The sequence below is a fragment of the Melozone crissalis genome, unplaced genomic scaffold (genome assembly GCF_028551555.1).
Source record: "Melozone crissalis strain CALT ecotype California unplaced genomic scaffold, PUWL_Pcris_2 ptg000092l_1, whole genome shotgun sequence".
Taxonomy (NCBI): domain Eukaryota; kingdom Metazoa; phylum Chordata; class Aves; order Passeriformes; family Passerellidae; genus Melozone; species Melozone crissalis.
Window position 1 is genome coordinate 1,323,810 of NW_026535869.1, and position 22,317 is coordinate 1,346,126.

Below are 22,317 nucleotides of genomic sequence, written 5' to 3' on the forward strand. Positions count from 1 at the left end.
GAATCCTGCCAGGCCAGGGAGAGGCTGAGCAGAGCCAGGCACGTCTCACACTGACGTCTGCCACAGCACAGAGCCTACAACCACCTCCTTGCAAGAAAAAGAAACACAGAGAATTCACTATTCCTTCTTACATTAAAATCACTGCCTCCTACATTCACATCACTGCTGTCAGAAACATCTTGATTTTCCACACCTAAGGGGCTATGGAAAAAAACAAGCATTTCTGCTAAAAATAAGGGTTTTTTCCCCCCCACAAGCTGTATTTATTCAGATCTCTTTTCCTCTAAAACGCAGCATTATTTTAATTTTAATTTAATCCCATATCTGCATAATTGCAGCACTGCCAAACAAACAAATCATAGTCTCTGGGAAGCAGGAGCAATGCAAAACGTGGATTAAACCAAATTCAATTCCAAGCATTTTCCTGTGAGCATTCCCTCACAGAAGAGCCACACTTCTGACTGAAACGTCCACGTTTTCATCACAACAAGCATCTCCCCTTCAAAGGAATTTTACATCAGAGGATTGATATTACAGTCAGATCCAGCGCTGAGAGAGCACTTAGGAAATCAGTGCCAGCCCCTCGTGAAACCATCCCCTGCTCTGCTGATTGATTTGCTCTGAGTTTCTTGGTGTGCTGCTTGTGGGGAACACGGGCTCCTGACAGTCCCATGCCTTTCCCAAAGGTGTCCTGGGTGGAGGTGATGCAGAGGGAGTGCAGGCAGCCTGTCAGGAAAATGAACCCACAAACACCAGAGGTTCATGTCCAAAAAGGAGACAGTGGAGTCCTTTGGATTTATTCCAATCAAGGGAGAGGCCATGGGGCATCCCCTGGGGTCTCTCCAATTTTTGGAGGATGCAGCCTCCTTTTTATCCCAATTTCCAGCCACATTTCCCTTCTCTCTTTCCCCATTTCTGAGGTACTTGAGAGATTCAGACTCCCCAGAACACCTGATCCCAAAGATTTCCCTCTAATGTATAACCCTCCCTTTTAATTTTTAATTTTTAATTCTTATGGAATTTAGGGGTTTTTCTTCCCCTGTTTCTTTCATCTTTCAATGTCTAATTTTGTTTGTCAGCAAACCTGAAGTTTATTTGTAAAAGCAAATCTCTTTTTCCATTCATCAATCAGTGGAATCCTTCCCATTGTTTCTTTTCTCTCCCAGTGCTGGTTTTATCCACCAGTAGCCCCACAGCTTGTCTGGAAACACAGATCTGCCATTCCTCTCAAGCACACCCAGGATTTACAGAGCTCGAGGTGACTCCAGCAGGGAGCAGGGCTGTAACAAGATCAGCTTGAAGGGACCTTAAATTTCCCCCCTCTGGTTTTCTGTCTTTACCACCCCAAACCATGCTGGGATTCTGTGAGGGTTTTGAAGAGCAATTGGTTTGGAAATATCCGCGTGGTTTGGAAATATCCCCGTGGTTTGGAAATATCCCCGTGGTTCAGGATGTCAGGAGCTGCTGCAGCCCGGGGATGCTCAGAGTCATTCCACAACTCCCTGCCAACATCAGAACACCACCCTGCTCACCAGGCAGCTCTGGGTACCCCAAAACCATAATTTTTGAGGCATAACAATAATTTTGATCTCTTTGAATCTAAACAAGCTGTTTAGGTGGTTTCTGCCCTGCTGCTGCTGCCATGCCCTGCCTAGGCTGTGAACTTTAAGAACATGAGATAATCAGCAGGGACAAAAGACTGAAATGGAGTTGAAAAAGGCAAAAGGAAAAAAAAAAGAAAGGGGAGGGGGGATGGAGATCTACGAATAATTTTAGAAATAAGCTGCAAGTTGCACAGTCACAAAGCGGAGGCTGGAATGCACTTTTCCAGAGTTTGTAAAGACTCATTTAATTTCTATAGAAACTGAGCAGCAAACAGGTAATTTTCTCTGCAAATTGCTTCTATCACCTCTGGAATGCTCTGCAAGAGCAATGTATTTCCCTCGTGTCTTCTCAATCCCCTGTTATTTTCATTATAAATTTAATTAAGCTCTTGTAGAGAACATTCCATGACATACGAGCTGAGTTTTGTTTTTCTGCTGGAGCAGGGACAGAAAGGAGCTGCTGAATTATGTGGCAATTGGATTTCTTCTTTTCTGGGTAAATATTTCAAATGACACCAAGCAGGGGAGGCATTTGCTGAATCAATAGAGCTGAAGCTGAGGGAAGGAGCTGCACAGGAGGGTCTGAGCATCCCAAGAATTCCTTCAGCCAGGCCTTTCCTCCTTGGAGAAAATTAGGGAATATCAAGAGCAGGTAAATAAGGGAAATGCCAAGATTTTTGGGTTTTTTTTTTTTTGTGGTTGCAATAAAAAAGTCAATTTTTTACACTCCCTGCAAGCCAAAATGTCACCAGCATTTCATTTCATAACCTGCCCAGCTCCCCACTTCACCAACGGCAAATGTTAAAAATGAATCATTTCATTACAATTTATTTTAAATTATATCTAAAGGCTCTGGTGCCAAAGCATTGTGAAAAACTGGGTTTGAATACAATACACATCAATACTTTAAGTTAATATAACATGAAAACCACATTAGCAGAGGTTTGGCTTTTTAACCCCTCTTTTTAACCCATTTAATCTCACATTATCAGGCAACAACAGCTCCCCTGCAGAGCTGGGGTTGTTTGTTTCTATTTCAGCCTCTTCCCAGCTCAAGGCCATGACAAGTCACCCTCCCAGCAGGCACGTTTGGGGACTCAGGAGTCACAGCAGGGCTGTCAGAGCTGCACACCAGGGCTCTCACTGTCACCAGTGAATCAAATCCACAAGATGATGTTTTTCACAGGACTGATTGAGCTGGAACATCCTCCTGAAGGAAACCAGGAATTATTTCCCCCCAGAGACACGACTCAAACCTTGACCTGCAAGCAGCCAGATCTCGTGTGTGATAATTCTGGAATTTCTGTTCCCTGTGCTGCATCCATTTCAATACTCTCTAGCAGTGATTTTTCCTCCCTGCCTTGTTTTATTTCATTCTTGTTACAGAAAGGAGATGTCAGGAAATCTGACACATTGCTGTGCCAGCAGCAGGTGAGAATCTCACGATTCAATTCCCACCTGTGCCAGGGCCATTTTACACCAATTTTCTCTGTAGGAAAACATGGAATGAAAGCAATAAAAGCTGTGTGTGCTGTGCACAGCTTCAGCACTGCCTGCATGAACAGGGGGTGCATAAATCCCTGCTCAGGAAGGATTCAGTAGGAAAGCACTGCCTAGAGTATAACCAAGCCAAAACGCTCTACAAGCTTGGAAAAGACCTTGTCATCAAATAACTTCATTTTCTTTTACTCTCTGAGTGTTCACGCTTAAAAACGTCAGTTTAAAAAGGGCAAATATTTTCCTGCAATCAGCAGGGGACAGGACAAGGTGCTTTGAGGCATTAAACGCGAACGGGAAAGCTTGGGAAAGCTCAAGCTGCAGATTTTGGAGCTGGTGAATTTACAGATCTGTCCTTCCTGGGATGAGCCTGGGCATCTTCACCTCGTTCAGAGTCCTGCTCCCAGCTTTGCTGCCCGAGGCCTCCTTGCCCTGCAGCAGGGTGATGATGTTCTCCCGCTGGTGCCTCACGGCCAGCTGCAGGGCCGTGCACCCCGTGATGTCTTCCACGTCCAGCAGGGCCCCCGCCTTCAGCAGGGTCTTGACGATGGCCATGTTGCCCTTGAGCACCGCCAGGTGCAGCGGGGTCCGGCCCACCTTGTTCCTGGTGTTGACATCGGCCCGGCACTCCAGGAGGTTGATGACGCTGAGGAAGGAGCCCCTGAGCACGGCGAAGTGCAGGGGGGCCCAGCGGGACCGCTCGGCCGTGTTGGGGTCGGCCCCGCAGCGCAGCAGCTCGCTGACCACGGGCTCGTCCCCGTAGCGCGTGGCCAGGTGCAGCGGCGTCCAGTCCATGCCGCCCTTGGCGTCCAGCCGGGCGCGGCTGCCCTTCAGCAGCCGGATGATCTCGATGTGCCCCTTGAAGGAGGCCAGGTGCAGGGGGGTCCAGCCTTTGTCCGTCCTCAGCTCCACGTTGGCCCCATACTTGATGAGTTTCTCGCAGATCAGGTACTTGCCCCTGGCCACGGCCAGGTGCAGGGCGCTGTAGTGGTTCTGGTCCAGGCTGTTGACGGAGATGCCGTTCTTCAGCAGGTACTGCACCACCCTGAACTTGCCCCTCTCCACGGCCACGTGCAGCGGCGTCCTGAGGTTCTTCTGCTTCCTCTCCAGGTCGGCCCCTTGGCTGGCCAGCAGCTTGACCAGGCCCACGTGCCCGAAGCCCGCGGCCACGTGCAGGGCGGTCTTGCCGTCCACCTCCTGCGCGTTGGGGTCGGCCTGGCGGGACAGCAGCACCCGCGCCACGTTCTCAAAGTTGTTCTGGGCCGCCAGGTGCAGCGGGGTCCACCCGTCGCGCTCCTGGGCGTCGGCGCGGGCCCGGTGGTCCAGCAGCAGCCGCACCGTGCGGTCGTCGCCGTGCTGGGCCGCGAAGTGCAGCGGGCCCCAGCCGTCCTCGTCGGCCGCGTCCACGTCGGCGCCGTGCTCGATGAGGAGGGCGCAGATGTCGGGGAGCCGGCGCTGCACGGCCAGCAGCAGCGGGGTGCAGCCGCCGCCCGCCGTGACATTGGCGCCGGCCCCGCGGCCCAGCAGCGAGCGCACCTTGGCCGCGTGGCCCTGCAGCACCTGCAGGTGCAGCGGGGTCAGGCCGTTCTCCTGCACCCTGCCCAGCTCCTCGGGGCACAGCTCCTCAGGGCTGCCAGCCTCCACATGTGGAGGTGGGACAGGAACCTCCTGCGGGTCCTTTCCTAAAGGCAGGGATGGAAAATGGGAGAAAAAGAGTGAAAAACTGCCAGGAAGGGAGGGAGAGCCAGTAACTTCGTAGGACAACATGAAATGAAGTAATTTGAGAGATAAGGAACGTAAAATAAGGCCAGACGTGACCTGGGACATTTGACCTCTCCCTCACAGTACCTATTTCCTTAATAGTTCATTTTTCTTAACTTAAACTTTTCCTTAACTTAATATTTTCCTTAACTTAAACTTCTCCTTAACTTAAAATTTTCCTTACTTTAAAATGCCCCCACAAGGAAAACCTTATGAGCCACATCCTTCTACAACAAAACAAACAACTTTTATGGCTTCCCCTTCTTTCATTTTCAATTCTAAAGCCGGTCCCCTACTTACCCCCACTCCTGGTGTCTCGGGGGAAGGTGAACTCCTCTTTGTCACCCTTGTTTTCAGAAAGGAGGAAAGGAAAAGGATAAAACAGTGTTTATTTGCATTCTGTAATGTTTGCACAAAGCCCTTTGCTGCTGCTCTGCAGTTTTGTGTTTTCATTTGAGAGTTTTTCATGCAATCCTGTTTTTGCACCCTAAACTCAGCTAAGCCAATCACGACACATCAGGAATGGAGGAGCCTGAAGATGATCTCTGGATATCCATGAGCTTTTCCTCCTTGTGCTCATTTGCTCCCAGACACATCCATATTCTGCTTCCTGACTGCATGGCAGCATCTGAAAATTATTTCCGTTGTTGTTTAGGGACCCCCAAGCCCGTACTTCTTCAGCATGTGGTTTTTTTGCACAGCTTGGCAAAACCCTCTAAACGCCAATAATTCCCAACTCCTATCTCTCCCTGTTTTCTAGGCATAATTACTCCAGTAGCTGGGATTACATCGTGACTATCCAGAAGCCTGATTTTTTTCTTATCCAGAGAAACACGAGGATTTAAAACTATTAAAAAAAATCTGTAAGAATTGTTCAAAGTGGAACATCCTCAGTTTTGTACCGTGAACAGAACCCTGTGATTCTGTGTTTGCGTGAGTTTCTTTTAGTGACTGAGGCCACCATGATAAACCCAATTCACCTGGGCAGGTCCAAAAAAGGGTTTTCCTCTTGGACTATTTATCATTTAGTACATTTGTTTGTGAATTAGTTAATTAATTTGCAGGCATCTCATCCCCATAATTGAGTTACAGTCACAGCCTGTGCAGACAGCCTGTGAAGGTGCTGAGGGGCACCTTTGGGAGGAGAAAGCGCCTCAAGGTCTGGTCAGAACAAGGAGCAGGCTCAGAGGAGTTTCCTGAGAGGCGCAGGGGGGCTCTGCTCACCTGCTGGCTCCTGGAGATGGCCGGTTTGTGGGACATCTTCCTGACCAGGCGCTCGTTCTCCGGGTCCTGCACCAGGCTCTGGATCAGAGCCAGCAGCACGTCGGTCTCCACAGGGATATCTGCCAGGGCAGAGCAGCTCAGCTCAGCTGTGCCCCAGCTCCAGACCCACGTGGGAAGGGAGGGAGAAGGGATGAGGGGATGTGCGACAGCAAAAGGGCACCCAGCTGTTAAACCTTGGAGGTGGAACTGGGAAAACAGGACACAAACCCTGCTTGTCAACCCATGGATGACCCTTGGCTGATCCATGTCGGAACCCAGGAAATTCCTCTGGCTGCCCTGGAGGACTTGAGACCCTGGCAGGGGGCTCAGAGACCTTGGCATGGAGTCAGAGATACCTGTGCCTTTGATTTTAACCCATGGAAATGATTACCAACTTTGTGTAAGGAGTTACAAGCCACAGGATTTGACTAGAATGGTAGTGAATTTATCACCAGTTGAAAATGTAGAATTTTGGGGTTTTTAGAATGGGGGTTCAGGAGGCAAGGTGGAGGAATCTGGGCATTTCCAGTCCTTCTTCTTCTTGTCCTCCATCTTCTGCTGTGATGGTGACACTTTTAGATTGGTTTAGAGTAGAGACAGACTGTCTAACACAAGTGATAGGTATTGGAAAGTAATTGTAAATAAAGTACAGGTAGTCTTAAGTATAAAAAGATAACTGCCCTGAGGGCGGTCAGTGTTCCACAACCTGACTTGCTGGACAGAGCTCAGCAGGTTGGAGAAAGAATGGTAGAGATAACATAAAATAAACAACCTTGACAACAAGAGCCAAGGAATTCTGCCTTCTTTGGTTTGGGGGCTGGGAAAAAGAGACTTTCTAACACCTCGGGGTCATCTCAACACTGGAAACCCCATCAGATCCACGCCCCAGTCCCACCTGCAAAGCTGGGTCTTTGCTTGGGGTCCTGGTCCCAGCACCTCTTCATCAGGTCCACCATCTGGTGGCACTCCCCGGGCCAGTCGTCCCTGACGAGCTCCAGCCCCGGCCTCTTCCCCGCCGCAACCTTCACGATGATGGCCATCATGTTGGCCCCTGGAAAAATCCAGCACCTCTGGGTGTTCTGCCTGGGAAAAGGGCTGGGACAGACATTTTAGGGTGCAGGGTTTATGCTTACCTGTGTAAGGCTTTTTCTGCATGAGCACCTCCCAGATGACGATGCCGAAGCTGCGGGAGAGGAGAGACTGTGAGCACTTGGACATGAGATGCTCTTATTGCTTCTGCCTTCTGGGGAAATGGGGAGGTCAGGAAGGAGGTTCTTCAGGAGGGGAGGATTTCAGCTCCCAGAGCAGAAGGATTTCATCCCCCAGGCCAAAAGGATCAGGACTTGTGGTTCTGCCTCATGCATCTCCCTTAGGAGTGGGGTCATCATCCTCCAAGGGGTCTGCGCAGGCACTTAGAGCCTTTCCTGGCAAAGTCAGGCTCTCAGTGCCTTTCTTCCACTTTATTCACACTGAGGTTTCAAGCCCTTGGCTCATGCAAGTTCCTGTGGCCCTGCAAACCCTCCTTTCCCTCTTCCCTCTACCCTCTGTGCTGCAAAGGCCAAGGAGCTGAGGAATTTCCAGACATGGACTTGGGGCTCATGTGAATGTGCTGCAAAGCTCCTCGCCTAAGAGGACAAAAGCCAAGCTGAAATCTCTGCTTTGCCTGTTCCTGACCAAAATGAAGCTGAACACTGGGGCAGATAAGCCAACATTGGAATTGTTTTAAAATCAGTCTCAGCAGGGACTGTGATGAAAGAGCAGCACTGGCTGTTCGGGCTCTGCTCTCACTCATTTTTGGGAATAGGGTGTGATGGCACCTGGGGCAGAGGGTGCATTGGGATGATGATTATCCACAGAAAACCCCCTCCCTCTGTCTCACCACTGAGGCTGGGGCACCCCAGTGTGTTCCCCACGTTCTAGGAGGCAGAAAAGCAGAACTGAAACAAACTGAGGCAGTGTCCAGCCCCCCTTGCTGGTTGTCACAGCCCGGGGACACCCCTGGGTGCCCTGGGCCAGCCCTCACCTGTACACATCGTACTTGATCCCCGGGGGCTTGCTGTTCTGCAGGAACATTTCGGGGGGGATGTAGCTCAGGGTGCCCCTCAGAGCTGAGCTCTCGATGTACTGCATCCTGCTGGACTGCTCCATCCACTTGGACAGCCCAAAGTCGGAGATCTGCAAGCAGGAACAGGGATGCTGCCCCAAAATGCTCACACTGTCCCTCCTGCTGTCACCCAGACATCTCCCCATCTTTGGGATCGGGGGCAGGAGGTGGTGGGAGCAGCTGGAGCTTGACAAAACCCTGATAACCTGCAGCCACTGAGTGCAGCTGGAGCCTTAAATCCCCAGAGCTGGCCCAGAGTGGCTGTGTGGTGCTGAGAACACCACCAGTGTCATTTGCTCGGCAGCTGCTGGTTAACCACCCCACAGGTCACTCTTTCACAGGATGTTCCTGCAGAACCTGATTTACTGCGGTTCTGGAGCTGTCTGGCAGAAATAACCCGGCTCTGGTGTGAGCGATGGCCGTACCTTGACGTGCATGTTCCCATCCAGGAGGACATTCCCTGGCTTTAGATCCAGGTGCAGCAGGGGAGGGCTCATGCTGTGCAGGAAATTCATGGCCAAGCCCATCTCATGGATCACCCTGAATTTCAGCTGCCAGGACAGTCTGTGGGTGGGGAGGATTCTCTCCAAGGAGCCCCTGGCCATGTATTCCATCACTATCCCCAGGGGGCTGTTGCACACCCCGTAGATGGTGACAATGTGCTGGAATTTGATTTTCTCCATCTTGCTGGCCTCCTCCATAAGACAGTTCATGCTGGTCCTGGAAAATGGAAAATAAAAATAAAAAATAATAAAAAATAAAAATAAATAAATAAATAAATAAATAATGAAAGAATAAAAAATAAATTTTAAAAATACAGTGGGAGCCAGAAATTTTATCAGTTGATTCACAGGCTCAGTAACTCTGTAGTAACTTAGTGACACCCAGCCTTTCTGAGCACTGCTTCACCAAAAATATTCACCCCAAATTCCCCCTTGAGTTGATGGTAATGCTGCCACACAGGGATCTTTTGTAGATTAAAATCTGACATGGATGATGGTGTGACTTCTCAAAATGAGCTGAGGTTTATTTGGGCAAAATCAGCCAGCACAAAGGAAAGATGAAAAGCTTGCACTTGTTTCAATCCTTAGCAGTGAGGACAGAGAGCCTGTGCTTGTGACACTGCTGAAATGGCTTTAAAGTGCCCCAGGGCAGGGTTAGATGGGGAGGAATCCTCCCCTGTGAGAGCGGAGAGGGGCTGGCATGGAATTCCCAGAGGCTGCCCATCCCTGGAAGTGTCCAAGGCCAGGCTGGAGCAGAGGAAGGTGCCCCTGGCCACAGCAGAGAGGATTCAGATGAGCTCTAGGGCTGTTCCCAAAGCACTCTGTGGTGCCATGAAATTCCCAGGATGCCAGGAGTGGGCAGAGAGGATGGAGATGAGCTTTAAGGTTCCTCCCAGCCCAAAGGACTCTGTGGTCACATGAAATTCCCACTCTTCCCTGGCAGCAGGATGCCAGGAGCAGGCACAGCTCCGTGCCACACCTTGGCCACTCCTGCAGCTCCTCCTGTGCCTGCAGCTCTGTCCCTGGGCACGGTGACTCTGCTCCCAGGGAAGCCTGGCACTGCTGCAGGCTGCCAGCTCTGGCAGACCTGTTCCTCCAAACTCTCCCAAGGCTCACCCCTCCCGACCTGCTGAACGAGTTTGGGGGAGCAGCCAGGCAGCAAAGGGCCAGGAGTGCCTTCAAAAAGCACACCCTGGGAATGGAGCTGAGCTGCCAGCAATCAGGCCAGGCATCTAAAATGGTTCAGCCCAGCAAAATCTCCCCACAGTAAGACCTACTCACGGGTTGAGGAATCTCAGGTATTTTACTACAATTGATAAGACACAGAATTAAAACTGATTGTTTGACTCTTTTTTTCCCTCCACAAACAAGAACAAAATGCAAATGTGGAATCTGCAGAGCAAACTGAGGACAGGCAGTGCTCAGCCTGAACTCAGTTGTTGTCTGCAACAAGAAATCACAAGAGTGAGATTTTTATTCTGGCAGGATCCTTCCAAATTGAAGGGAATAAATTTTTAAATTAAGTCCATCAACTCTGCTGTTTTTCCATCAGCTCTGCCTGTATTGGATGTGTTATCAGCAGTGGTTGTGATTGCCTGGCCCTGCTCCATCTCCAGACTCAAGGTGGGCACCAGAAGAGTCTCTGCTGGGAGAGCAAGAGGCAGAGAGGAGCTGCAGGTGCCCCACAGAGTGGAAGGAGATGTCTGGAGGCTACAGGAGCAGGGCAGCAAAACCAGCTGTAAATCCTCTGCCCCTCATCTTTAACTGGCGATTAATTCAGTTTGATGGATACACCTCAGCCCCAATGTCCAGTGGCAGCTGTAAATAACCCACCAGGCTGCTTTAATCTGTGTTTAAGGTGCTGAGCTCAGCCCCAGGCTTCAGCCCTGCTCTATTCTCTGCGTTCCTTGTGCATCCACACGGGACAGGGAAAGGCAGAACTCCTATTCCCCACTCCCTCTGGGTACCCAGCCCTTCCCAAGGAGCAGAAGCTCCTTCCTGCCAAGTTTTATCTCCCAATCCATCCAGCTGGGATGGCCGGAGCAGATCAGGGGTTACCTGTCCATGCTGGAGTCCTGCAGCAGGTACGGGGAGCACTTCACCGCATAGACCGTCCTCCACCTCCTGTGCTTCACCTGGTACACGTGGCCAAAGCCCCCGCTGGCCACTCGCAGCCACTCATCCTCGAAATCCTCCTTGCTGAACACGGTCAGGCTGCCCAGCCCGCCCCGCTCCGTGCCCATGGCACAGCTGGCTCTGCTGCCTGCTGGGGAGGCACAGGAGCTCCTCTGCCCTGCCCTGCCCTGCCCTGCCCGGGGAGGTGGGGATTCACCCCAGGGCAGCCCTGTGCCAAGAGGTGGATCCTCAGTGGGGCTGCTCACACATTCTGCTTTTCACTCAGGCTCAGCTCCAGCCTGGCAGCGTGGCTCTGCTCGCTCATACCCAGAACTGGGTGGGCAAATCCTCCAAGAATTCCAGGTGCAAAGGACAAGCCGGCAGTGAGTGCTCCGTGCTGAGGGTGGGATTCCTTATCTGGGGCATCAGCACAGCCTGGGGGAAATTAGGTGGGGACTGGGACAGGGTGAGGCTTGGAGGGAACAGAGAATTCTACCAGGTACCATTGTACCTGAGAGATGTGGAAAACACTCCAGAGAGAACAGAGGGGGGAAAAAAAACCCCCAGAAACAGCTGGATGGAGAGGTGGAAAAGACTCCAAAAAGATGAAAACTGAGTTTAAAAAACCCTAGAAGCAGCAAGATGGAGAGGTGGAAAACATTCCAGAAAGAACAGAGGGAAAAAAACCCAGAAGCAGCTAGATGGAGACATGGAAGACACTCTAGAAAGATGAAAAACTGAGTTTAAAAACTCCCCAGAAGTAGCTGGATGGAGAGGTAGAAAAAACCACTCTAGAAAGATAAAGAACAGGAAAAACCCCAACCAGAACTGGCACATGAGTGCAAGAGGCTGGGAAAAAACCTCAGCAGAAATACCAGAAATGTGGCAAACCAGAGCAGTTCCCTCGGGGATAAAATAAAATCAAATCTCCCTGGAAGTGGGTGTTGGGAGGAGCACAGACTGGTCAGAGCAGTTTAACCTCACCATGTGAGCACAGGAGCAGCACACACACCTTCAGCTAAAAAGGGGTTAAAAACTCTCGGTGCATTTGTGGCTTTAATGCCTCAGCTCTCTCTGGAGGTAGCTCAGTGTCAAATACAAGGTGCTGCTGATTTCCTCAGAGCTACTGCCATACAAATAATAATTAGCACTGCTGCAGGGTAATTGTCTCACTGCCAGCAAGCCTTGACCTGGGGTTTTCAGTTCTGTGGTAGAATTTTGAGGAAATCCTTGGAGGAAGGCTGGCCCAGGTGGAAATGTGAGTGAGTGGTGTTACACTGAGGGGTTCTGGCAGTCCCTTCTTTGAAGGAAAGAGGGGAAAAAAGGCTCTGGAGCTTTTTAGGGAGTAAAACCCCAATTGGAAGGTGATTGCTGCCAATCCGCTGGCACTGCCCACCCGGAGTGATGCCCTGCTCCCCTCCACTCCCAGCACAGTTCTGGAGCTGGGGGCAAGGAAAGGACGCCCCATTCCCTCCCCTGCAGGCACAGACCAGACCAACACTGCAGGCTCAGGTTTATTGCAGAGCTCAGGAGGAGGGGAACACTCAACCCACGCTGCAGAGGGGCAGCAGCTGCTGCTTCTCTCCCTCCCCACACCTCCCAGGGGCAATTCTGGGCCAGCAGCTCAGGAGTTCCAGCTCTGGGGGCAGGAGGAGCAGGAGCTGAGGTCCTGCTGGTCATACTCAGCACAGGCACATCCCCAGAGGTGTTTCCTTGCTCATTCTCCCACTGTTGCAGGTCCTGGGCAGGATGGGGCAGCCCCAGCTCCTCTGGGACTGGGGGATGTGGGGCTGGAGCCTGGAGGGGGCTCTGCACAGCTGCCCTCCCACAGCCACCCCCTGAAGCCCCAGGAGAGCCCAGTTTGTGTCCCCTATCCCATGGATGCCTTTCCCCAGTGCATTCCAGCAGATTCTGGAATTCTGCTACTACTGGGGTTCTCTGACCATCAGTGGGGACTTGGAGAAAACAGCGTTAAAGGGCAAGGAGGAAGGCACTTGGCTCCTCAGAGGTGAGAGAAGCTGTAAATCCCAGGGCACACATCTCTGGGGCTCTGGATCCTGTCCAAACACCCAATTCCATCCTTTTCCTCACCACCTCTCCCTGGTGGCAGGGAGAGCACAGCGCTGTGTTTCCATCCCAGAGCACAGTGCTGCATTTCCCCGGTGGCAGCTCCAGGGCACAGTGCTGTATTTCCATCCCTCTCTGGTGGCAGTTCCAGAGCACAGTGCTGTATTTCCGTCCCAGAGCACAGTGCTGTGTATCCATCCCTCCCTGGTGGCTGTAAGAGCACAGTGCTGCATTTCCCTGGCTCTCCTGCCCCCTGCCCTCCCCTCTGCTGCCCTTGCTGTGCCAGCCTGGCCCTGGCAGCCGGGGCACTGCAGCCCTTTCTGCTCTCCCTGCAGTCTGTGGGCTCTGGTGCTCAAGGGAAGGGAGGGAGGAGAGGCAGGCTCGGGGCAGGGGTGGCATCTCCTGCTCCCTGTTCAGCAGGAGCTCTACAGAAGCAAAGCAAACCCAGCTGCTTCTCTGGTGGCCGGGGGAGCTGCAGGAGCAGTTCAGCTGCTGGGATCACAGCCCGGGGACTTCTCCAGGCAGGGGATGACGGCTGGGCTTGGCTCTGTGCCGCTGGTGCAGCCACAGCCCCATGAAAGCAGCGCCCAGGACAGCACAGCCCGCCAGGGCGCCCAGCAGGATGGGCAGCAGTGCGGCAGGAGCAGCACCTGGGCACACAGAGAGGGAATGGAGAGTGAGAAATGTTCTTTGCACAAACAAGCACAGCCATAAGGAGTCAGGGATTGTTCTTTGTACAAACAAGCACAGCCACAAGTAGTCAGGGATGGTGCCAGCAGGTTTTGAGAAGTCTCTCATGTTTTACCAGCTCTTTTCTAATAGGTACAAGCATCTAATTAACATCAAACATTTCTGTGTTTCACCTATGAACACTCCTGACCTATGGGCAGCCTCATTCTGCTCCAAAATGCTGCAGTTCTTTACAGACAGAACATTCTGCCTCATTTTTCTCCCCTTCCCTCCTCCTAAAGCTGGAGTTCCCTCTCAGGGTGCCTTTGGAACTCTGTTGGATGTGACACTGATTAACCCCAACCTGTGGGATCCAGGGAGGCCAAAGCAAAGGTCCGGAGTTGTTGGATATAACCTAAGCAATAAAGTTATAAAAAATGTGCGGGTTTTCCTGCAGCAGGAAAAGCTGAGCAAAAACTTCTGTGAGAGAAATGAGCCCAGGAGAGCCCCACCTTCCTCTGCCTTGTACAGAAACCTGTTGTCCATCCTCCAGACGGGCCCGAGGGAGACCAGCCTGTGCAGGTTTCCATGGCTGGTCCTGTCACTGGGCTGGGCAAGGGGCTCCACACTTTCCAAGCAGTCCTGGGAAAGAGATGGAAACACCTGGCAGTGTCCTGAACAGAACCCCAGGTTCTGCCCCAAGTTCTGCCCCAGGCCCTCCTCAGTCTTTTCCACCTCTGCTGTCGTTCCTAAAGGTGAATTTCCAATACTTGGACCAGCACATGTGTAAATCTTTATTCCCTGATTTTCTTTTCTTAGGGATTACCAGCTATTGCCACCCTTCCACACCTTTACCTCCTCTCCCAGATTTCAACCAGGGATTGGCCATGGGGTGACCTTGGTGTGGAGGCTCTGGAAGCAGCAAATCCCTCCTGGTTTGGTGGGATCCCCCCTCACTACCTGCTCACATCCTGGCTGGCCGGGCAGGCACACCCTCAGCTCGCAGTGCAGGTAGGCCACGGAGTGGTTCAGCATCTGGAACAGCTGGATGGAGAAGCTGGTGGCCCTGGAGCTGCCACCCTCCAGCAGCTGGATGTGGCTGCACTCCAAGGGCAGCCTGGCAGGGGCAAACAGCAATCAGCTCCAGATGCCAGCACAAACTGCACAGCCCAGCCCTGCAGCCCTGTCTGAGGGGCAGGAAAATCCAGCAACAGCAGCACTCCCTGCTGGAGCTCCCTGCTCAGAGCCCACAGTAGCAGAGATGTTTCCAGAGATTGGTTTAGTAGTACTGTGCCCATCACCCCCTGAGCTGCTGGAACCCACATTTCACCCCACTGTGGGTTCACTAACCCTGAGCAATGACCCTCCCATGTCCTGGGGGGGCTGAAATAAATGGAGTGTGGGGATCCAAATGGCTGGCACCCCTGGGTGTGCCTCCCCAGCAGGAAGGGGATGCTGCACCCCTGTGACAGCCCCTGGGGGAAGCAGGATGGGTTATTTCCACAAAATACACAAAAATGCAGTTCCTCCCTACACAAAGAGAGGAGTTCCCCATTCCCACCTGCGGAAGAGGCAGCACTGAGCCCCCGCAGCCCCCTAGGAGAAGCAGGATGGGTTATTTCCACAAACCCTACACCAAGGGAGGAGTTCCCTATTCCCACCTGTGGAACAGGCAGCGCTGAGCCCCCGCAGCCCCCTAGGGGGAGCAGGACAGGTTATTTCCATAAATCCTAAACAAAGGGAGGGGTTATTTCCACAAACCCTACACAAAGGGAGGAGTTCCCCATTCCAACCTGCGGAAGAGGCAGCACTGAGCCCCCGCAGTCCCGGGGCTGGCCGAGGGGGTCACGCAGCACGAGTGCAGCTGCAGCAGGGCCCGGCTGCTGTCGCTCTGCAGGGCCACCAGAGCCACGAAGGTGTCGTGGGGCTGCTCCGAGCGCGGCTCCGCGGCGGCTGCGGGGCTCAGGCTCAGCCGCACCGAGTGGTTCCCGGCGCCGCAGGAATCGCTCACGACGGCGAGCCTGGGGACAGAGGGGAGAAGGGAATGGGATGGAAGGGAATAGGATGGAAGGGAATAGGATGGAAAAGGGAATGGGATGGAAAAGGGAATGGGATGAAAGGCAGCCAGGCAGCAGCAGCCACAGGGAGCCAGCCCGGGTACTTGCCCGTCCAGCGCGGTCACAGCCGAGCGTAGCCCCCTGTTCTGGTGCCACTCGCTCCGCAGCGCTCCGGGCTCCGGGGTCACCGCTGTCCCCAAGGCTTCAGCTGCTCCGTCTGTCACCTCGCTGGTCCTGCCCTCCTCCTCCTCCTCGGCCCGCTCCGTGCCCGGCAGCAGCCCCGGGGCCGTGCCCGCAGCCCCCAGCCCGGGCTGCCCCGGCACTGTGCGGGCGCCGCTCCCGGCCCGGGGGCTCTGCGGGCCCGGGGACACCGGGACGGGCTCCGGGTCCCTGTCCCTGTCCCTGGCAGGGCCCTCGGTAACCAGCCTGTCAGCAGGGACTGCTGGCGGTGGCACTGCCCGGGCAGCAGTGCCAGGGATGGAGGGACCAGTGACAGGTTCCAGGGCACCCTCCTCCAGAGCGGGGGACACCTCGTCCAGAGAGAGGGACATCTGTTCCAGAGGGGGGGACACCTTGTCCAGAGGGTGAGATATGTTCTCCAGAGGGTGGGACATCTCCTCCAGAGGGTGGGATACATTCTTAGGGTGGAACATCTCCAGAGGGTGGGATATGTTCTCCCCCGGGTGGGATACCTCTTCCAGGGGGTGGAACATCTCTTCCAGAGGGTGGGATACATTCTCCTGAGGATGGGATACCTTCTCCACAGGGTGGGACAGCTCCAGAGGGTGAGATACGTTCTCCAGAGGGTGGGACACCTCCACAGGGTGGAATACCTCCTCCAGAGGGTGAGATATGTTCTCCAGAGTGTGGGACACCTCCAGAGCATGGAACATCTCCAGAGGGTGGAACACCTTCTCCAGAGGCTGGGATGCATTCTTCTGAGGGTAGGACATCTCCTCCAAAGGGTGGGATACATTCTCCTGCAGGTGGGACACCTTGTCCCGAGGGTGGGATAGATTCTCCTGAGGGTGGAACCTCTCCAGAGGGTGGGACATGTTCTCCAGAAGATGGGACATCTTCTCCAGAGGCTGGGATGCATTCTCCTGAGGGTGGGACACCTTCTCCAGAGGGTGGGATACATTCTCCAGTGGGTGGAATGTCTCCAGGGGGTGGGACACCTCCAGAGGGTGGGATATGTTCTCCAGAGGGTGGGATATGTTCTCCAGAGGATGGGACACGTTCTCCAGAAGGTGGGATATGTTCTCCAGAGGGTGGGACATCTTCTCCAGCAGGAGCCTGGTTGATGGTGGCGGTGCAGCTGGCACGGGTGCCTGGGTGGGCAGCTGCCTGCTGGGGGCTGCATCTCCTCCTGCTGCCCCCTCTGCGCTCCCCAGTGCCACAGGGAGTTGCCCTGAGGGCTCCAGCCCCACCCTGGGCTCGGGCTGCCCGGCTGGGGCTGGCAGCAGGAACAGCTCTGTGCCTGTGAGCGGGGACAGTGCCAGCTTGGCCGCAGAGACATCAGTGCCCGCTGCCTGTGTGGCTCTGGGGTGTGCCCCCAGTGCAGGGACAGGAACAGGGCCTGGCTGGGCTGCAGTTAAACCCAGTTGCTGTCCCAGGGCCACTGGGGGTGGCTGAGCTGTGCTGGGGCCGGCCGTGGCCGATGGGGACACGCTGGTGCCCAGGGAGGCAGCAGCTCCTGCCCCACTGCTGGCTGCAGCTGGGCTCGAGCTGAGCACGGGGGAGAGCTCAGGAGCTGGGGCAGGAGGGCTGGCAGCCAGCCCTGCAGGGCTCAGCACGGCCAGAGCCTCCCCAGAAATGGCTGCTCTGGTTTGGGTCTCCGTGGGGAGCAGAGCCTGCCCTGTGGGGAGCAGAGCCTGCCCTGTGGGGAGCAGAACCTGCCCTGTGGGGATCAGAGGCTGCTCTATGGGGTGCAGAGCTTGTCCTGTGGGGTGCAGAGCTTGTCCTGTGGGGAGCAGAGCTTGTTCTGTGGGGAATGGAGCCTGCCCTGTGGGGAGCAGAACCTGTTCTATGGGGTGCAGACCCTGCTCTATGGGGTGAAGAGCTTGTTCTGTGGGGAGCAGAGGCTGCTCTATGGGGATCAGAGCCTTCTCTGTAGGGATCAGACCCTGCCTTGGTGCTGCTGTTGGGCTCTGGGTGTTTGCCAGGGGCTGAGGCACAGCAGGGCTCAATCCCAGCTCCAAACCTTGGGTGGGACCAGGTGTCCCAGCAGAGATGGGTGTTGGAGCTGCTGTGGCAGGAGCAGGGAGTGCAGCCCGGGCTGTGCTGACCCTGATGGGCACTGGAGCCGCAGTGGCAGACACGGGGAGTGCATTCTGGTCTGTGCTGTTCACTGTGGGCACTGGAACCACAGTGACAGACACAGGGAGTGCATTCTGGTCTGTGCTGACCCTGATGGGCACTGGAGCCGCAGTGGCAGACACGGGGAGTGCATTCCGGGCTGTGCTGCCCGCTGTGCGTTCCCTGATGGGCACTGGGGCCTCTGTGGCAGACACAGGGAGTGCAGCCCGGGCTGTGCTGCGCACTGTGGGTTCCCTGATGGGCACTGGAGCTGCTGTGGCAGGAGCAGAGAGTGTATTCCGGGCTGTGCTGCCCACTGTGGGTTCCCTGTGCCCAGCTGGGAGCACCGAGGAGGCTGAGGACGTGCTGGGAGCTGCTGGAGATGGCAGCAACTCAGTGCCTGGCATCCTCTGAGGGAAGGGCTGCAGGGCTTTGGTGCTGGGGAGGGCCCTGGGAGGGGGTTTGGAGGGCAAACATCCCGGGCAGGGGGCATGGGCTGGGCTGGGGGTGGGCACTGAGCCCTCCTGCCCTGCAGCCCCTGTGCTGCCCCCAGGCTCTGGGGAGCCCTGGGGTCCCTTTGCTGCCAGGAAAGCAGCTCCAGGGGAAGGTTGTGGCCTTCCAGTGGTGAAATACCCTCTGGGAGAAGATTGGAGGCTCTGAGTGGGCACAGGGGAGTTGCCAGGCTCTGCTGCCAGGGAAAGCAGAGCAGTGCCTGTGGCTGGCTGGGGATGGGGAGCAGCAATCTGCATCTCCTGGGGCAGCCTGGGCAGGGGCTGCAGCGTGGGGCTCACCCTTGGCACCAGGACATGGCCTGGGGCTGAGGGGACAGCTGGGGACAGGGGGGACAGGTCTAGGGCTGAGGGCACAGTTGGGGACAGGGGGGACAGGCCTGGGGCTGGGGGGACAGCTGGGGACAGGGGGGACAGGCCTGGGGCTGAGGGCACAGCTGGGGACAGGGCTGTGGAAATAGGAGTAGCTGGCACTGGCTCAGAACTGACTTCTGCCCTCCCTGCTTGCTGCCTGGGCACAGTGGGCAGGGCAGGTCCAGGTCCCACAGAGTTCCCAGCGGAGTAAGGGGGACTGGTTTTCACTGGGCTGCCCTGGCTGCTCGCAGTTGTCCCCACGCTGGTGGCCAGGGGGGCCATTCTGAGGTCACCCTGAGCAGGGGACAGCCCCTGTGCCCCGTCCCTGGGCAGCAGGACAAACACAGGCCTGACCAGCACCAGGCTGGAGGGGCTCAGGTGGGAGTGTGCCAGGCCCAGCACTGAAGAGTTGGGCGCTGCCAGGACCTGCTGGATGGAGAGCAGCCCCCCAAGGCTGGAATTGGGGAATCCTGGGGGCAGAGGGGAATCCTGCACGGGCTGCAGGCAGATCCTGCCCTCAGCGCTCTGCAGCACAAAGGACAGCAGTGGGGCCGAGGGCAGCAGGGCCAGGGGCTCCTCTCTGGCTGCACCAGGGGCTGTGCTGAAGTGGTGCCCCAGAGCCTGTGCCAGGGCTGCTGGCACCTCCCCGGGCACCCCTGGGCCAGGCTGGGCTGGGGGGGAGCCGGGGTGGCCTCGCTGGGCATGGGAGGAGGGCAGGGCAGAAATTGCCAGCTCAGGGGGGACAGGGCTGGGAACTGCCTGGGGCCTGTGGCTGGGGGCTCCAGAGGGGCTGGGGACAGCGCTGGCTGCTGGGGACAGGGCTGGAGAAACAGCTTTGGGGACAGCGCTGGCTGCTGGGGACAGGGCTGGAGCTTTGGGGACAGGGCTGGCTGCTGGGGACATTTGAGGAGGATCAATTTTGGAGATAGGGCTGGCTGCTGGGGACGCATCTGGAAAATCAATTCTGGGAACAGGGCTGGCTGCTGGGGACACTTGAGGAGAATCAGTTTTGGGGACAGGGCTGGCTGCTGGGGTCAGGGCTGGATAATCAATTTTGGGGACAGGGCTGGCTTCTGGGGTCAGTGGTAGAGAACCAGGTTTGCTCCTTCTCCCTGTGCTCACCTGCAGCATCCCAGCCAAGACTCCGTGGGGCACTGGAGGGGCAGAAGCTCCCTGGAGCTGGGAGCCAGAGCCTGGAGGTGAGGGTGAGGTCCTCGGGGTGTTGGGGCCCGTGGGCTGCATCCCAGCAGCAGCAGAGGCAGCAGGAGGCTGGAGCCTTGCTGGGACAGGATCCCAGGGCAGGAGGTCACCGTTCCCAAAGGTGGGCATGGCTGCAGAGTGGGCAGGAGTTGCTGCTTTGGGAGTTGGGGAAGGTGTGGGTGTGGAGATCCACAGCTGGGTTAATGAGGATGAGCTCGGAGGAGGCTGTGGGGTCCCAGGTGAGGGAGGTTTCCCAGGTTTCTCTGTCACTGCCCAGGGAGCAGCATCTCCTGGGAGTGCCATTTCCTGGGAGCTCCTGTTGCTCTCAGGAAGGTGCTCGGTGCAGTTGAGAGGCAAAGCGAGGGGCTGCTGTCCATCGCTGGTGCCAGCTTGGGATGGAGAGGGAAGGGATCCCTCAGGAGCTGGGGCTTCCACCCACAATGAAGAAGGGAGGCTGTGAGGAGCAGGCAGCTGGGCTGGGTGTTCTGAGCCATCTGTGACAGCTGAGCTTGAGTTCCTGCCTGTGCTGCCCGTGGTTTCCTGCTGCAGAGGGGAGAGCTGGCTGGTTCTGGAATAGTCTGAGCCCAGCTGCCCTGGGGCTGGCTGGGCTGGGCTGGCAGAAGCTGTGGCTCCAGCAGCCGAGCTCTGAGTGCTCCTCAGGCCAGCAGGTGCCACCCCTGCTGTGGGGTTGGGTTGGGATGGAGGGTTGGTGGCCATGGGCCCTTTCTTTGTGGGCAGCACCCCCGTGGGCAACACTCCTGTGAGCCCTTTCCCTGTGGGCACCATTTCCATGGGCAGCACTCCTGTGGGCAACACTCCCATGGGCCCTTTCCCTGTGGGCAGCATTCCCATGGGCAGCACTCCTCCTGTGGGCTCTTTCCCTGTGGGCAGCATCTCTGTGGGCAGCATTCCCATGGGCAGCACTCCTCCTGTGGGCTCTTTCCCTGTGGGCCCTTTCCCTGTGGGCACCATTCCTGTGGGCCCTTTTCCTGTGGGCAGCATCTCTGTGGGCAGCATTCCTGTGTTTCCTTTCCCCATGGGCACCATTCCTGTGGGCAGCACTCCCATGGGCCCTTTCCCCGTGGGCACCATTTCCATAGGCACCATTCCTGTGGGCCCTTCCCCCGTGTTCCCTTTCCCCGTGGGCAGCGTTCCCTCCCCTGCCCTTGCCAGAGCGATCCCAGCTCCTGGGGGAAGTGCAGACGCTGCCATTTCTCTCCTTGGAGGATGAAAGTCGAGTGCTGGGCTCAGAGGAGAAGCTTTAGGGCTCGGCAGCTTGCTGTGCTCCATGGCAGCAGGGGAAGGGAGAGCCGTGAGCTGGGGAGAGTCCTGTGCGTCAAAGGGCTGGGGCAGCCCTGAGCTGGCGCTGGGATGGCTGGGACCAGCCCCAGGAGCAGCTCCTGGTTCTCCCTGCAGGGCTGTGGGGGGCTGTGAGCCCTGTGTGGAGCTCCAGAAGCTTCCAGGAGATGAGAGTCCATGCTGGGCTTTGGGGGCTGCTGTGTGCAGCAGCTCAGCCCCTGCCAGGCTCCAGGGCAGCGGGGCTGTTCTGTTTGCAGCTTTCCCCGGCTGGGACACGGGCTCAGGGCTCGTTCCAGGGCTGGGAGCAGCTCCTGGGCTCTGCGAGGTGCCCCCAGCCCAGTCCCCCTCAGTGATGGGCTCGGGGCTGGGCTGGGCTGCTCCAGCAGGGCTCAGGGCCAGCGCCCCACTGCCAGCATGGCCACTTCTTGAGGCACCTGGGGACACAGGACAGCCCTTGGGATCTGCTGGAGTCAGCCCTGAGCTGCTCCAGCAGCTCCTCAGCATAGCTGAACTGGGCACTGCCAGTGCCAGTGCCAGTCCCAGTGCCAGATCCATTGCCATTCTTGGTCCCATTCCCAGTCCCATTTTCATTCCCATTCCCAATCCCATTCCCATTCCCAATTCCATTCAAATTCCCAGCCCAAATCCCATTCCCATTCCTGCTCCCATTCCCAGTCCCATATTCCCATTTCCAAACCCAGTTCCATTCCCATTTCCATTCCCATTTCCATTCCCAATCCCATTCAAATTTCCAGCTCCAATCCCCTTCCCACTCCCATTCCCATTCCAATTCCCAGTTCTATTCCCAGCCCTATTCCCATTCCCATTCCCATTCCCTCCTCCTCTGCTGCTGCCATTCAGCACCACCTGAAGCACCCAAGGCTTGAAGCAGCCAGAGAGGAGCCCTTGATTTCCAGAGAGGAATCCCCAAGGCTGGCCCAGGACAGGCAGGAAAGCAGCGAGAGCAGAGCCAGAGAGGCAGAAAAGCAGCAAAGCAGAAAAAGCACAGCCAGAGAG

The 22,317-nt window shown here is 55.8% G+C and overlaps 1 protein-coding gene across 1 annotated transcript; it reads right to left on the reverse strand.

Moving 5' to 3' along the window:
• Positions 1–3,443: 3,443 nt before the first annotated feature.
• ANKK1 (ankyrin repeat and kinase domain containing 1) lies at positions 3,444–10,975 on the reverse strand. Its single transcript, XM_054291447.1, has 8 exons — positions 10,791–10,975; positions 8,655–8,949; positions 8,149–8,300; positions 7,259–7,308; positions 7,021–7,176; positions 6,087–6,205; positions 5,163–5,208; positions 3,444–4,783 (listed from the first exon to the last, which is right to left on the reverse strand). Exons 1-8 carry the CDS (start codon positions 10,973–10,975, stop codon positions 3,444–3,446), a joined length of 2,343 nt encoding a protein of 780 aa, XP_054147422.1.
• Between the last annotated feature and the right edge of the window lie 11,342 nt (positions 10,976–22,317).